General features: G+C 50.0%; 1 protein-coding gene across 1 annotated transcript in view; it reads left to right on the top strand.

Annotated features, from left to right (window-relative positions):
- The first annotated feature begins 1752 nt into the window (after positions 1-1752).
- LOC114600648 (ras-related protein Rab-10-like) overlaps positions 1753-14812 on the top strand; it is a 38437-nt gene continuing 25377 nt past the window's right edge. The window contains exon 1 of the mRNA XM_028737076.2: positions 1753-2204. Within this exon, the coding sequence (XP_028592909.2) occupies positions 2063-2204 (142 nt within the window). The 5' untranslated portion in view covers positions 1753-2062. The remainder of the gene's footprint in view (positions 2205-14812) is intronic.

The raw sequence follows: 14812 nt of genomic DNA on the forward strand, positions 1-14812 counted from the left end.
TCCACAACTGCTGGAAACCTAATCACACAGGCTTCCAGCTACCACAGAAGTCTGTGTGAGTGTGTCGGCTTCTTCACTGCAGGCATCCATATGCAAGGCAAGGATGTTGTCTGTGGAACTGGGCAAATTTGCAGTTTGACCACTGCATGGAGCCCCCTTCAAATTATTAATGTATGAAGGAGGCTATTGACCCTTCCTTCTGTCCAATATTTTCCTATCTTACATATGTGAAGGTGGGGCCTTCCTATTCAGTTTCATAGAATCACAGAATTGTAGAATGCAACTGTCAAATAACTTGCTACTAATCCTCCATTCTGAAGACAGATTCCAAGAAAAGAGGGTCAAATCAAAATGTTCAGTTTCCTTTGAATGCCACCCCTGCACAAGTCAGTATGCTTTTGAGTTATATTCTGTCCATATCTAAAGCAGTGGAGACTTTTTTTCTTTTTATTAATTTCCCCCCTGTCCCCACCTGCACTTTTCTGCAAAGAAACAGAAATAGTTTTGTAGGAACTATTTCTTTTTTCGATCTCTTTATCTACACACACACACACCTATACACACACACACACCTATACAAGAATGCAATGCCTAAAAACCTTTGCTCGCTATTGCAGCATATTTAGTCAACAGGTAGTTGACATCATTGATCAGAACAATAAAAAAACTGGAAATAGCTTTAAGAGGTTTTTTCAGGCAGAAGCTTAAGAGAAAAGGAAAGTGACTGGAGATTCAGGAGGGAAGGGTACAAAATCAAGTAGAGTATTTTTGAGGGGTGGGAAAGAAAGAGACTCACACAGTGCATAATATTTCATAAATTAGGAGATGTACGTTTAGAATGCTGTATGGCCTATGCCACTACAAAGAATACAGGATTCCCAAACTGACAACAGAACTCAGTTTAGAACTCAGTGAAAGGAGGACAACTAAAGCCAATAACCTTTTTAGGAATGAGAGTGGAAATTAAGCTACTTTAGTTTTCAATACATTAATTTAAAAAAAACAAAACCTGAAGCTGTAGCCATTCAGTTGCCTACCATTAATTGTCAAACCCCAAATAAGGACACATAACTTTTATCAAGTGAACATGTTGCGTTATGTTTTATTGCCAGTAAAACAACTCACAGGATTAGACATTAACTTCAAAACCATTAGGGTGATTCATTTCAACTTTTCCAAGTCCTAGCCATCATCCACCTTATGAAAGGAACAATGAACTGAAAAATTAAAAAATTCTCTAGGAGTACCTATGATTTAATCAATTTCCACACTAATCGTGGCTTCCAATTCCAGCATTTCCCCTGTTACGTTATCTTTTAGATATGATCTAATAAGACAGATAATAACCAGGGGAGCTTGGTTAGTGTGTGGTGTTGATAACACCAAGGTTACAGGTTTGATCCCCGTATGGGACAGCAGCTGCTTATTCCTGCATTGTAGGTTGGACTGCAGGGTCCCTTCCAACTCTCATGATTCTATGATCTAGGAAAGCAGGACTTCAGTGTTTTTCCACTGAGCAGTGGTAACATATAAGGCCACTTCAGGATTGGACCACATGCCTGGGAGTCTGAGCTGTGGCGCAAGGACTTGTGGATGGACTAGTCTACAACCACCATCACCCCCAACTAGTCGAGAACGGGTTGTCACATCCGCCGTCATGTCAATTCTCCCTCTGTGCTTATAGCAGCTGCGTGGTAGGCAGCCAGGAGGGAGGGAGGGAGAGGGGGAGAAAGAGAGAAAGAGAGGGAGGGAGGACAGCTTGACCAGTTGAATTTCTGCCTGAGACACCACTGTTCAAAGGCACAGGGAGCCCTGCTCTGGGGGCATATAGTTAAGCAGCAAAACAGAAGTCGGCCCGCTGTTGTTGGGGGGAAATCCAGCTCCAATCTCTCGCGTAAGCCGAGGCTTGGCGACGCTTCGGAGAGGAAGGCGGCGGAGGAAGGGCGGGCCCTCCTTTGGCCGCGTGTCTGGAGGTGGAAAGGAGCGACGCCCGACGGGCAACTTTCGGTTCAGTCCTGCGCCGGGAGCAGCTGCAGCCGCTCTGCTCTCTGCTTCGTGGGCCATGGCTCAGCCGGAGAAAGTACTGCAGGCCAAGATAGTAATGGCCGGGGACTCCTACGTGGGGAAAAGCTCGATCCTGAGGCGATACACCGAGCCCTGCCCAACCAAGCCCTCTCCGCCCCCTTCCTATATCACCACCGTCGGTGAGTAATCGCTCTTCCGCCTGCAGCTGCCATTCACTTGCCCGCCTCCTCCGCTTTCCTTTCTTATCTGCTCCACGTAGCCGTTCTGGCTGCTCCCCACCCGCTGCCTGGGGGTTCGAAAAGCAGTTTATTCCCTTTTATAATAAGGCGCGCGCGCACACACAGTCGGCGCGTTGTAGTTTCATCTATAATGTAGCGTGCAGTCTTCCAACTCACACAGAGTTCTGTCAGAAACTTCCAAGTCTGCCTGAAGATCTCTGTGAAGCTTGAAAACACTGCGTGGTAAAACTTCGCAGCTATTAATTCAATTCTCAAACCTTTTATTGGCATCACATACAGACATCCATAGCAAATCAATACAGAATTACCGCCTTCCCAGTGACACAAAACATTTGTCAAATTAAAGAGGCAAAGCAGTCTAACATTACATCTCTAGGTCTTCAGGGAGATCAGACGTCTGCAATGTGTTTCGACGACAAAAAACCAAATACAGTGGTACCTCGGGTTACATACGCTTCAGGTTACATACGCTTCAGGTTACAGACTCCGCTAACCCAGAAATAGTACCTCGGGTTAAGAACTTTGCTTCAGGATGAGAACAGAAATCGTGCTCCGGCAGCGCGGCGGCAGCAGGAGGCCCCATTAGCTAAAGTGGTGCTTCAGGTTAAGAACAGTTTCAGGTTAAGAACGGACCTCTGGAATGAATTAAGTACTTAACCCGAGGTACCACTGTAAATATATTTAGCCACTAACTTGCTGAACTCCTGATTATTCCCCAATAATAGAAATTGTATGACCTCTAACTCTGGTTTCCATTTGGGGATGCAGAGTTGATCTAGGAACTGCTGGCGGAGATCAACATATAGTTTACATTTAAGAACCATATGTTTAAGAGCTTCCACCTGATGGTCTTCACATGGGCAAATTCTTTCTCCTTCCACCATTCTCGAGAACCTTCCCCATAGGAGGTTTGAAGGATTTGAATTAAACCTGGCCAGTGAAAATGGCCTTCTTTCCTGAGGATTAAGCAAAAATTCAAGATAATGGAGGTTAATTTCATGTGCCCAAGAAAGCTGAAAGTTAAGAGGGGAACGTGTTTTCTCTGCTGCGGCTGTCAGTTCCTGGCGTTCAGTGTCCCACAACCTGGTTTTTATTATAGCCTTGGCAGATGGTGGGGACAATGATCGCAAAAATCCGACTGACAGCCCAAGTTGCTGTACCTTTATGTTAAACCATTGTAGCCCTGGGGAAAGAAAGGGATCTAGCAAAACTTCACTAAGGAGAGGATCTTTATCTGTTGTGAGGCAGATGTTTAACCAGCATGTAAGAAATCTTGCCCAGGCTACGGTCTCTACCTTGTGTTGACCTCCCTCTAGACTCAAGGCTGCATAGGGTACACAACGTGGGACGGCAAAAATCTTAAAAAGGAAAGCTGCCTGCACTTGTTCTATGAGCTGGGTAAACCCTGGCAGCCAGACTGGAATTCCGTAGAGCAATTGAGCTATAATTTTGGCGTTGAAGACCTTGAGGGCAGAGGGGATATGCGAATTACCTCTTGTTATAAAGAAACGCATTATGGCCTGCATAGACATCTTAGTGGCATTGACCGCTATTGCACAGTGCAAGGACCATAGAAGCCTATGATGGAATGTGATTCCCAGGTAGTTGAATTTGAATACCTGCTGGATGGGTTTTCCACCAAATACCCAGCTATAACATTTGCGTGAGTTCCCCAAAAACATTATTTTGCTTTTATTAAAGTTCATGCACAATTTCATTCTGGACAGATAGTCAATACAGGAATTTAACAAACATTTTAGGCCAATTCTTGTCCGTGAAAGCAAAATCACATCATCTGCGTATAGAAGGATAGGAATGCTTGATGCATTGAGTTTTGGGCTGTGGGCATCCACCTGTTTTAGTAAAGAAGCAAGGTTGTTAAGAAAAAGGTTAAAAAGAGATGGAGCGAGTACACAGCCCTGCTTTACTCCTCTGTTTATAATGACAGGCTCTGTCATTACATTCCCTGGTGTTGTTCTTATGCGACAGGTGTTCTTTATGTGAAGCTTTTTGATCAAGTAAAGTAATCTAGGTTCTAGGCCCATCATCTCCAATTTGGACCATACCAGCCCCCTGTCGACAGTGTCAAAAGCAGCCTTGATATCAAGGAAGGCCACATAAAGACATACTTTATGAAGCCGTGTGTACTTGGTGGCTAAATGAGATAACACCAAACAGTTGCGTAAAGTACCGTAGATTTCCCTGGCCTGAACCCTGCCTGCTCTGGACCTATGATGTTATTCCCATCAAGCCAAGTAGTTAGTTTATTTAACAGATGTTTAGCATACAATTTCCAGATGTTTGACAGTAGACTTATTGGACGATAATTGGATGGCAGCTTTTTGCCAACCTTTTTAAAGATTGGGATAATTATAGATTGCTGCCATGAGTTAGGTATGGTACCAGATCTATCTATCATAGTGAATAGTTCCGCTAGTATCGGAGCCCACCACCCTGGTTTGGCTTTGATCAGTTCAGATGGGCTATTAGCATTTACAGTGGCTTCTCAAGTTTGGGTCTGGCACCCACAGACCCTCCTCAAAACCCACCTTTTCTGTGAAGCCCTTGACACAACCATGAGTGTAGCCAGGGGGGGCAGGGGGCAGCTGCCCCTCCCCTATCAAGAAAAACACTTCACTAACTGAGGTTCTGCCACCCCCCAACAAAAGCCTGGCTATTCCCATGAGCACAACCCCCATACACATAGCTACTGTAAGCATGTGTAACAGGCTTCATTCAACACACTGGCAGTTACTTCCAAGTAAATGCATGCAGAATCATACTGTGAAGCAATCAAGTATTTCCCCTATTTAACTTTGCTTTCCTGTGTTTCCTGTTTCAGTTTTAATAGTCAGGGCCATTTAGAGAAGTGTAACTACTTTGCAGATTGCACCTGGAAACTAGACTCAGTGGAAGTGTGCCTGTGTGTGTGTGTGTGTGTGTGTGTGTGTTTTAAACATTGTGGGAAGTTAGAATGTAAGTAGTTTAGCATTACATTCCACTACTTTTGTGCACTAATAATCCACATTATGTATTGTATAGCAACAGAGGACACACTTCATGGATTAAAAGTGTACAATATAAATACACGAGGTGTACACTGTCACACTGGAATCTGCTATATACATGTATTCCACATGAACATGTGGTTGCAAGCTCCCTGAATATTCAAGTGTATAAAGTAAAGGGACCCCTGACCATAAGGTCCAGTCACGGATGACTCTGGGGTTGCGGCGCTCATCTTGCTTTATTGGCCAGGGAGCCAGCATAGAGCTTCCAGGTCATGTGGCCAGCATGACTAAGCCGCTTCTGGCGAACCAGAGCAGCACACAGAAACACCGTTTACCTTCCCGCTGGAGTGGTACCTGTTTATCTACTTGCACTTTGTGCTTTCGAACTGCTAGGTTGGCAGGAGCAGGGCCCGAGCAACGGGAGCTCACCCCATCGGGGGGATTCGCCGACCTTCTTATCGGCAAGCCCTAGGCTCTGTGGTTTAACCCACAGCGCCACCCACATTCCATTCAGGTGTATAGTACATGTGAAATTGCTTTTGGACTAAAATGCCAACAAGCAAGCACAAAAAATCCTCATGCAGTGATGCCCTATGGTCATGTCAAATGTTATTTATGTAAAGTACATGCCATCACTAATTCAAGTGTTGTGAAATAGTGATGGTGTGTACTTTACATAAATAACATTTGGCTACTGCATGCACTACTGCATGAGGACTTTTTGTGCTTGCTTATTGGCATGTTAGTCCAAAAGCAGAGTTGTGGAAAGGTGTATTTGCAAATAACGGTGTGTCGTGGTGCAGGGATATTTGCACCTACATTGTTTCTTCTGTGTATAGTTTGGCCACCCTGTGGATAGCCTGAGCTTATTATCATTCTCTACATGAATAGGTGGAAGGAGCCACTGATCATGGGTGCTCTGTAACCTGTGGGGATCAAAGGTACTGAATGAATTATTTTAAAATCCACAAAGAAAACTAGCTAACCTCAGGTTTTATTTCTCTAAGATATACTGAGGTTGCAATGCTTAGCCTTAATGTTCATCCCATAAGGAGTGCAGCTGGTTGGTAGAACATCTTCATTTGAAGCAGAAGGTCTCTGGTTCAATTCCTGGCATATCTAGGTAGAGCTAGGAAAGACTCCTGTCTGAAATCCTGGAGACCCTCTGCCAGTCAGCATAGGTAGACCAAGGGTAGTCAACAGGGTGCCCTTCAAATGCTGCTGGGCTGCCGCTCCCATCAGTCTTGAGCGTTAGTCAAGCTGGCTGGGGCTGATGGAAGACCAACAACATCTGGAAGATGCCATACCTGTAGAAAAAATACTAAGCTAAATGAACCAATGGTCTGACTCTGCATAAGAGTCTATGTTTTTCCTGGCTTCTTGCATGATTAGTGAACATCTGCAGAGGGAACCTTTGTGTTTTCAGTGGAAGCTCCTTACACATTGACAGTGCTGATCTCCTGTGCAGCCCCAGCTGTACTGTATTGCTTCTTACAACTATAGTGCCCGAAGAGGACTTAATTCTATAGACATCTGAGCAATTAATCCTTTCAACTCTCATGTCTAGCTTTGATGTCTGTGGACATTTCGTTGCCCAGGAGAATCAAGATCAGATTAAACCAAGGACTGAAATGCTTGCATTGTGTGTCTGTGATTAATTTGGGAAATTATTGTTGTGACTGGCACATACAAAAAAAAAGTGTGTGTGTGTTCTGCTACTTGAATTATTTTTAAAAGGACTGGTTACAGTGGAAGATTCCCAGGGCTTATCATCTTTCCTTAGGCCTTTCTGTGAGGATGACCTCAGGCAGCCAATCCCGTTGGGTTGGTGAAGAAATCTCTCTGAAAGGAGGGAAGCAATATTACCCATTGCATGTTGCATCCTGTTGTTCTAATGGTAGAAACATTTATTTATGTTCCTTTTAGAAATGTTGTGGGCAACAACTTGTAACACACAGTGTGCTGGGAAAACACGTCCCTCATGCCAATGTCCATTGCTGCCCTTGCTGTTCATGTTTTGTTTTCTCTCAGCAGTCTGGGTCCTTCAAATCACAAGGAGTGTTTCCCTTCCTTCTGGTGTGATCTTCTTAATATACTGTTTATACATCTTGTTTATTAATAATAATTCACTGCCATCGGTGTAATGGCATTTTGCAGATTTCCATAAGCAAAGTCCCTTCCCCCAAGGACCTTACTGTCTAAATTTTGATAGCAACAACTGAGAAAGGGAAAACAAAGAGTAACAATGGATGTATGTGAACAAATGCTTTTTAGCATGGTTACAACTGAGCATGGCTAAGTATTTACTGTTACAGCCATAATGTATATTTCAATAGACTCAGATAGGTGTAGTATTGTAGAGTTGGAAGAGATCCACAAGGGTCATCTAGTCCAACCCCCTGCAGGTTTTAGCTAAGGGCTACTTAGAATCCAACAGGTTTGGTAGTACTTAAGATTATTGAATTAACTAAATTAAGTTCAACTGATTCTGTCCTGGGTTGTGGTCATGACTTTTTAAAAAAGTAAATGTGTTTTTCATATTGGGAATCACTCTCATTCCCCTCTTTTTTTTAAGTGGCATATGAATATGTAAATGCAACAGGTACCGGGTACTTACATTAAAATTATACCGAAAAATCCTCTTGTATACTGAGTAGTACTTTGGGCATCCTGGAGTCCCACTGATTTCCATTTGATTTCTCAAACTGAATAAAAATGTCAGAATCTTTATGAGAGGTAGATGAGTTAAGGCTAGATTCCGTCAATCTAGTGTAAATATGCTAACGAAGCTCTGCTCTTTATAGTCAACCCCATCTGGAAGTTTACAGTTTAAAGCAGCTGCCATCAGACCATTGATTCTGAGAAGGAAAGTGTCCTCTTCCTCTGGGAGCAAGGGAAGAACGAATAGGCCCATCCTCTGTGAAAAAGGGTAATCAGAAAGAATTGGCAGTCAGTTCTGTGATGGGAGAAAGAACAGGACATGTATTGAAACCAGGCTGTGCCACTGTAATGCTATTAAACAACTCTGTGTAACCACAGTGAAGAAACGCAGAAGCAAATGGTGTTCTAATTCATAATGGAGAATGAAATGGGTTTTTTGCTGCGTGGACTGAGATAGTCTTCTCATGCATGAATACGTGTTGGGTTCAGAATGGGAGGAACTACAACTCGGCTGAGTCAGAGAAAATGACTGGTTGTTTCGCACAGGCAACTTTGTGTCTGTGTTTTTCAGCCGGGTGGTTTTTCACCACTATCCAGATGATTGGATCATAGCATTGTAGAGTTGGAAGGGACCGCAAGGGTCATTTAGTCCAACACCCGGCAATGCTGGAATATTTTGCCCAATGTGGGGCTCAAACACATGACCCTGAGATTAAGAGCCTCATCCTCTATCAGCCGAGCTGTCATCTGAAGCATTTGTCTCAAGTACAGATCACAAATTCCACATGCCACTGGTTGACCCGTATTAGGAAGGTTTGCAGCAGTAGACAAAATGGCGGTTTGTATGTAAACTTTGCTGTTTAAACAATCCTTTCGCTATGAGCACAGTGCAATCTGGCATGTAGAATCATGATGTAAATTGACCAGCTGGGTTGATTTGTATATCTTCTTATTTGAATTCACTGTGCTGGTCCTGGGGGTAAGGTACCGTGGGTGTAGCAGAGTCCACACGAAGAGGGGCGAGGTCCGAGGCGGAGAGCCGGGCGGGGAACAGGAACGCTGGAACAGGAGGCTGAGCAGGGAACAGAAGTACCGGATAGTCAGGAACAGGAGGCCGAGCAGGGATCAGGAACACAGGAAGGTCCGAAGCCAACAACGACGTTGCTCCCGCAACCTGGGGCCGGGCTGACTGGGCTTTTATCCTCTTCTAAGGCCAGGGGCGGTCCCGGCCCCCAGGAGCCCCGCCTCCTCTGGCCTTAAGGCGAGCACTCCTCCTGGGGGCAACCAGTTCCCTTCGCCTCTCTGTCCTAAGCCTCTGCAGATCAGGAGAGGCCGAAGGGTTACTGGGCCCTGGAGGAGGCTCACCTGTGGCCACTGAGTCGTCAAGCCTCTCTGGGGCCAGAAGGGCTTCACCTGGGGCCAGCTCCTGATGCACTGCCACAGGTGCAGGCTCTTCAGCATCTAGGCCTTCAGCCGGCCCTGGAGGCGGGGACTCCTGTGCAGGCTGGGATTCCTCTGTTTCATCCTCCGAATCGGAATCCCAGGCCATCACACCATCCCCCCTCCCAGGCCCCCCCCTCAACCGAGGGTCCGGACCCGGCTTGCTGGGGTACGTCGCATGGAACTCGCGGAGGCAGGCAGGTGCGTGGACGTTGGCCGCTGGTTCCCAGGAACGGTCCTCCGGTCCGTACCCCTTCCAGTCAATGAGATACTGCAGCTTTCCCCTGCGGTATCGGGAGTCCAGGATGCGTTCCACCTCGTACTCAGGCTCTCCCCGAACCAACACTGGCTGCGGTCGGGGACGGTTCGGGTGGAACTCGTCGGGTGGGGCCACCGGACTCAAAAGGGACCTGTGGAAGACCGGGTGAACCTTCAGGGTTGCGGGTAACCGGAGACGAAATGCCACAGGAGAGACTTGGTCTACGATAGGGAACGGGCCGGTGAAGCGGGCGTCCAACTTCCGCGAAGGTCGAGAAGGGTGGAGGTGGCGAGTGGAGAGCCAAACCAGGTCACCGACGTGAAGTTCCGGCCCCACCTGGCGGTGGCGGTCGGCCTGGGCTTTGTACGCTTCCTTGGCCTGGTGCAGTTGCTCCACCAAAAGCTGTTGCTGGGACTGGAGCTCTTGAAGCCACTCCGTCACCGCCGGGACCGCGGATGTCGGCAGCACCTCTGGAAACAGCCGTGGATGATAACCATAACTGGCCTGGAACGGGGTCTGCTGGGTGGACGCATTCACCGCGTTGTTGTAGGCGAACTCCGCCAATGCCAGGTGGTCGACCCAGTCATCCTGCTGGTAGCTGCAGTAACACCGGAGGTACTGCTCCAGCACCGCGTTCGCCCGTTCCGTCTGGCCATCGGTCTGTGGGTGGTAGGCTGACGAGAGGCAGACCTCTGTCCCGAGGGTCTGGTGTAATGCTCGCCAGAACCGGGATGTGAACTGAACGCCCCGGTCGGACACCACACGCTCAGGTAGGCCATGCAGGCGGAAGACATGCTGAAGGTACAGCTGAGCAGTTTCCTTGGCTGTGGGTACAGATGGACAGGGAGCGCAGTGCACCATCTTGGTGAAATGGTCGGAGAAAACCAGAAGGCAGGTACAGCCACGAGACGAGGGTAAGTCCACTACAAAGTCCAACGAAACCGTGTGCCAAGGGCGCGGTGGAACTGGCAATGGCTGAAGTAGGCCGGGGGGTCGCCCGGTAGGTCCCTTGGCGCGCCGGCAGACATCACAACCAGCAACGTAGCGAGCCACGTCAGCCTTCAGGCGGGGCCACCAAAACTCACGACTGACCAGATGGGTGGTCCGATACCGTCCAAAGTGCCCCGCTGCTGGGACATCATGGGCCATCCGGAGAACCTCCAGCCGTAGTGGCCCTGGTGGGATGTACAGACGACCGTGGTGCAGCAGAAGGCCCTGATGCAGGACCAGCCCCGGATACTGTGGGCTGGACCCTTCAGCCAGCTCCCGGAGTCGTTCCTGGGCCCAAGCGTCGACCCGCTGCTGTTCCCGCACCCGAACCTGCAGTGACTGCGCCTCCTGGGTGGCCAGGAATGCAGCCGGAGGTAGGATCGTGGTGGGTTCTGCTTGCTGTACCGTGTCTGCATTGTCTTCAGGTTTCCGGGACAGGGCATCCGCCTTCTGATTCTGAGAGCTAGGGATGTAGCGGATCCGGAACTGGAACCGGGAAAAGAACAACGCCCACCGGATCTGTCTTTGGTTCAGCTTGCGGGTGGTCTGGAGGTACTCCAGGTTCCGGTGGTCAGTTCTCACCTCCACCGGATGTCGTGCCCCCTCAAGATGGTGGCGCCAGACCTCAAAGGCTACCTTGATGGCCAGTAGTTCCCGCTCCCACACAGTATAGTTACGCTCCGCTGGTAGGAGCTGGCGGGAATAGAAGGCACAGGGTAAGAGTGGCGCTTCAGGACCAATCTGTTGAGACAAGACGGCACCGAGAGCCGTACTGGAGGCGTCGGTCTCCACCACAAAGGGTCGAGAGGGGTCAGGATGTTGTAAGATTGGTGCCCTCTGGAAACAAGCCTTCAACCCCTGAAACGCCTCCTCTGCCTCCTTGTCCCAGGAAAACGGCGTCTTTGGGCGCAGTAGCCGGGTCAACGGGGTGGTGCGATGAGCATAATCAGCGATGAAGGTCCGGTAGTAATTGGCGAACCCCAGGAAACGCTGTAGGTCCTTGCGGTTCCGGGGTGCCGCCCATTCTCGAACCGCTGTCACCTTCCCCGGGTCCATTTGCACCCCATCTGGAGAGAGCCGGTGACCAAGGAAGTCCACAGTCCGCTGATGGAACTCGCACTTGCTGAGCTTTGCGTACAAACGGTGCTCACGCAAGCGCTGCAGCACGGTCCGGACATGTCCCTCATGGCGAGCCGGGTCACGGGAGTAAATCAGTATGTCATCCAAATACACCACCACGTACTTGTCTAACAAGTCCTGAAACACGTGGTTGATGTAGCGTTGGAACACAGCAGGCGCGTTGCACAAACCGAAAGGCATAACCAAATATTCGAACTGCCCGTACCGGGTCCCAAACGCTGTCTTCCACTCATCCCCGGCTCGGATCCGAATCAAGTTGTAGGCCCCTCGGAGGTCCAGCTTGGTGAACACCTGTGCCCCTTGCACCCGCTCCAGCAGCTCCGAGATAAGGGGCAAGGGGTACCGGTCTGGGACGGTAATTTTGTTCAGGGCTCGGTAATCATGGCAAGGGCGGAGTTCCCCACATTTCTTCTTAACGAAAAGCACTGGTGCCGCGGTAGGCGAGGTGGAAGGCCTAATGAACCCACGCTCCAGGTTCTTGCGCAAGAAGTCCTGCAAAGCCTCGCGCTCTGGCTCTGTTAGAGAATATAAGCGACTCACTGGTAAAGGCGCTCCGGGTTGGAGGTCTATGCCGCAGTCAAAAGGCCGATGCGGCGGCAGCTGGTCTGCCCCCCGTTCCTCAAACACGTCCTGGTAGTCCTGGTACACGGCTGGGAGCGTGGGTGCTGCCTCCTCTGAGGGCGCGGCCGCCAGCGTTCCGGATTGAGCATGGGAACATGGGTCTGGGAAGTGCACGGTCCGTTTGACCCAGTCAATCTGAACGTTGTGGGCTTCCAGCCAGTCCATCCCGAGCACCAGGGGGAAGCGGGGCATAGAGGCAATGTCCAAAGTTCGCAACTCCCGGTGCTGCTGGAGACACAGGACCAGGGGCTGGGTCTCCTGAGTAACGGCACCTGAACGCAAAAGTCGTCCGTCAATCGCTTCCACCTGGATCGGTACTGGCTTGTTCCGAAGTGGCACCTGATGATGGGCGGCAAAAGCAGCGTCCATATAGGAGCGGGTTGCCCCTGAATCTACCAAAGCATGGGTGAGGATCCAGGGCCCACCTGGAGGGTATAAACGTACCGAAACCATAAGATGTTGCAAGTCCATTGGTGCGGGCCCATTCTGTACGGTTTGGGACCCCCGGTAGCTAGGGCCATCAGCTACTGGGGTTGGCGGTTTCCCTGCGGCTGGCGTTTCTCAGGGCAGGACCGAGCGAAGTGTCCACTTCCGCCACAGTAAAGACAGAGATTTCCCTCCCGACGCCGCACCTTCTCTGCGGGGGAAAGGCGTGGCCGCACTGCCCCGAGCTGCATAGGCTCCTCCGTTAAATCAGTTGTGACCGTGGGGCTGCCGGAAAAAGCTGGTGCCGTGAACTGGAAGTGTCGGCGACCCCGGGCCTGACGACGATCCTCCAACCGGTCGTCTATTTGTAGACTCCATTGAATGAGAGTGTCCAGCGTGGTGGGGCGTTCCATTGTGGCCAACTGGTCCAGTACCTCGTCCGAAAGCCCTTCGAGATACTGGTCCCGCAGTGCCGAGTCATTCCAGGTCAAGTCCTGTGCCAACAGCCGAAACTCCGTGGTATATGCGGCCACCGTGGACTTGCCCTGTTTCAAACGCCGAATCGCCCGGTTGGCTTGACTCCCTTTCTGGGGGTTGCCAAACGCAGCCTCCAAACGATTGCAAAACCCCGTATAGTCTGCCAGCAAGGGGGAGTCTTGCCTGAGTAGCGGCAACGCCCACTTGGCCGCCTGGTCCTTTAACAAACTAATCAAAAAGTGCACCTTCGTGCGGTCGTCAGGAAAGTTCCGGGCTCGCCCCTGAATATACAGCTTGGCCTGGGCCAGGAACATGGGAAAGCTGGCCGGGGCTCCATCAAATTTCTCAGGCAAAGCCACTGGGTACTTGCCCGGAGCCGGGGCGTCGGCCCCAGGAGCCGGTAGGGCTTCCAAGCGTTGCTGAAGTGCCACAACCGCGTCACTGAGCTGCTGCACGGTGTGAGTCAAGGCCTGGTTCTCCTGGGCCAAAGCCACCAGTGCAGCCGCCTGTTCAGCCATGGCCTCTGGCTCTTCCCGAACGCACCCCTACGAAGGGGGAGTGCGGGTGTGGCGGGAGCAAACTGTGCTGGTCCTGGGGGTAAGGTACCGTGGGTGTAGCAGAGTCCACACGAAGAGGGGCGAGGTCCGAGGCGGAGAGCCGGGCGGGGAACAGGAACGCTGGAACAGGAGGCTGAGCAGGGAACAGAAGTACCGGATAGTCAGGAACAGGAGGCCGAGCAGGGATCAGGAACACAGGAAGGTCCGAAGCCAACAACGACGTTGCTCCCGCAACCTGGGGCCGGGCTGACTGGGCTTTTATCCTCTTCTAAGGCCAGGGGCGGTCCCGGCCCCCAGGAGCCCCGCCTCCTCTGGCCTTAAGGCGAGCACTCCTCCTGGGGGCAACCAGTTCCCTTCGCCTCTCTGTCCTAAGCCTCTGCAGATCAGGAGAGGCCGAAGGGTTACTGGGCCCTGGAGGAGGCTCACCTGTGGCCACTGAGTCGTCAAGCCTCTCTGGGGCCAGAAGGGCTTCACCTGGGGCCAGCTCCTGATGCACTGCCACAGGTGCAGGCTCTTCAGCATCTAGGCCTTCAGCCGGCCCTGGAGGCGGGGACTCCTGTGCAGGCTGGGATTCCTCTGTTTCATCCTCCGAATCGGAATCCCAGGCCATCACATTCACATTCCGTTTGTGCCATTTTCCTAGGGGACCAGATTAGATATTAGGGGTTCCTTATAGATACCAAGAAGCAGTATCTAGTTCTCCCTCCATGTGCACAGATCCTGATTTACCACACCATATCAACATTCTGTTAATTTTAGGATTATTAATAGGAGAGTAACAGAAACATCAATGTTGCAATTGAAGATACTGCAATTGAAGGTGGCAGGGGTTTTTTTTTAATCTCCTGATTTATGGGCCTTCCTGATATCTTTGCCCAATCAGTGTTCCTCAGAAACTGTTGGTTTTGAGAAAGACAGTTTTAATGTAATGGGAAAATAATAAAATGGGGGAAAGAGAGGGAATAT

This window comes from Podarcis muralis, chromosome 8 (assembly GCF_964188315.1).
Source record: "Podarcis muralis chromosome 8, rPodMur119.hap1.1, whole genome shotgun sequence".
NCBI lineage: Eukaryota > Metazoa > Chordata > Lepidosauria > Squamata > Lacertidae > Podarcis > Podarcis muralis.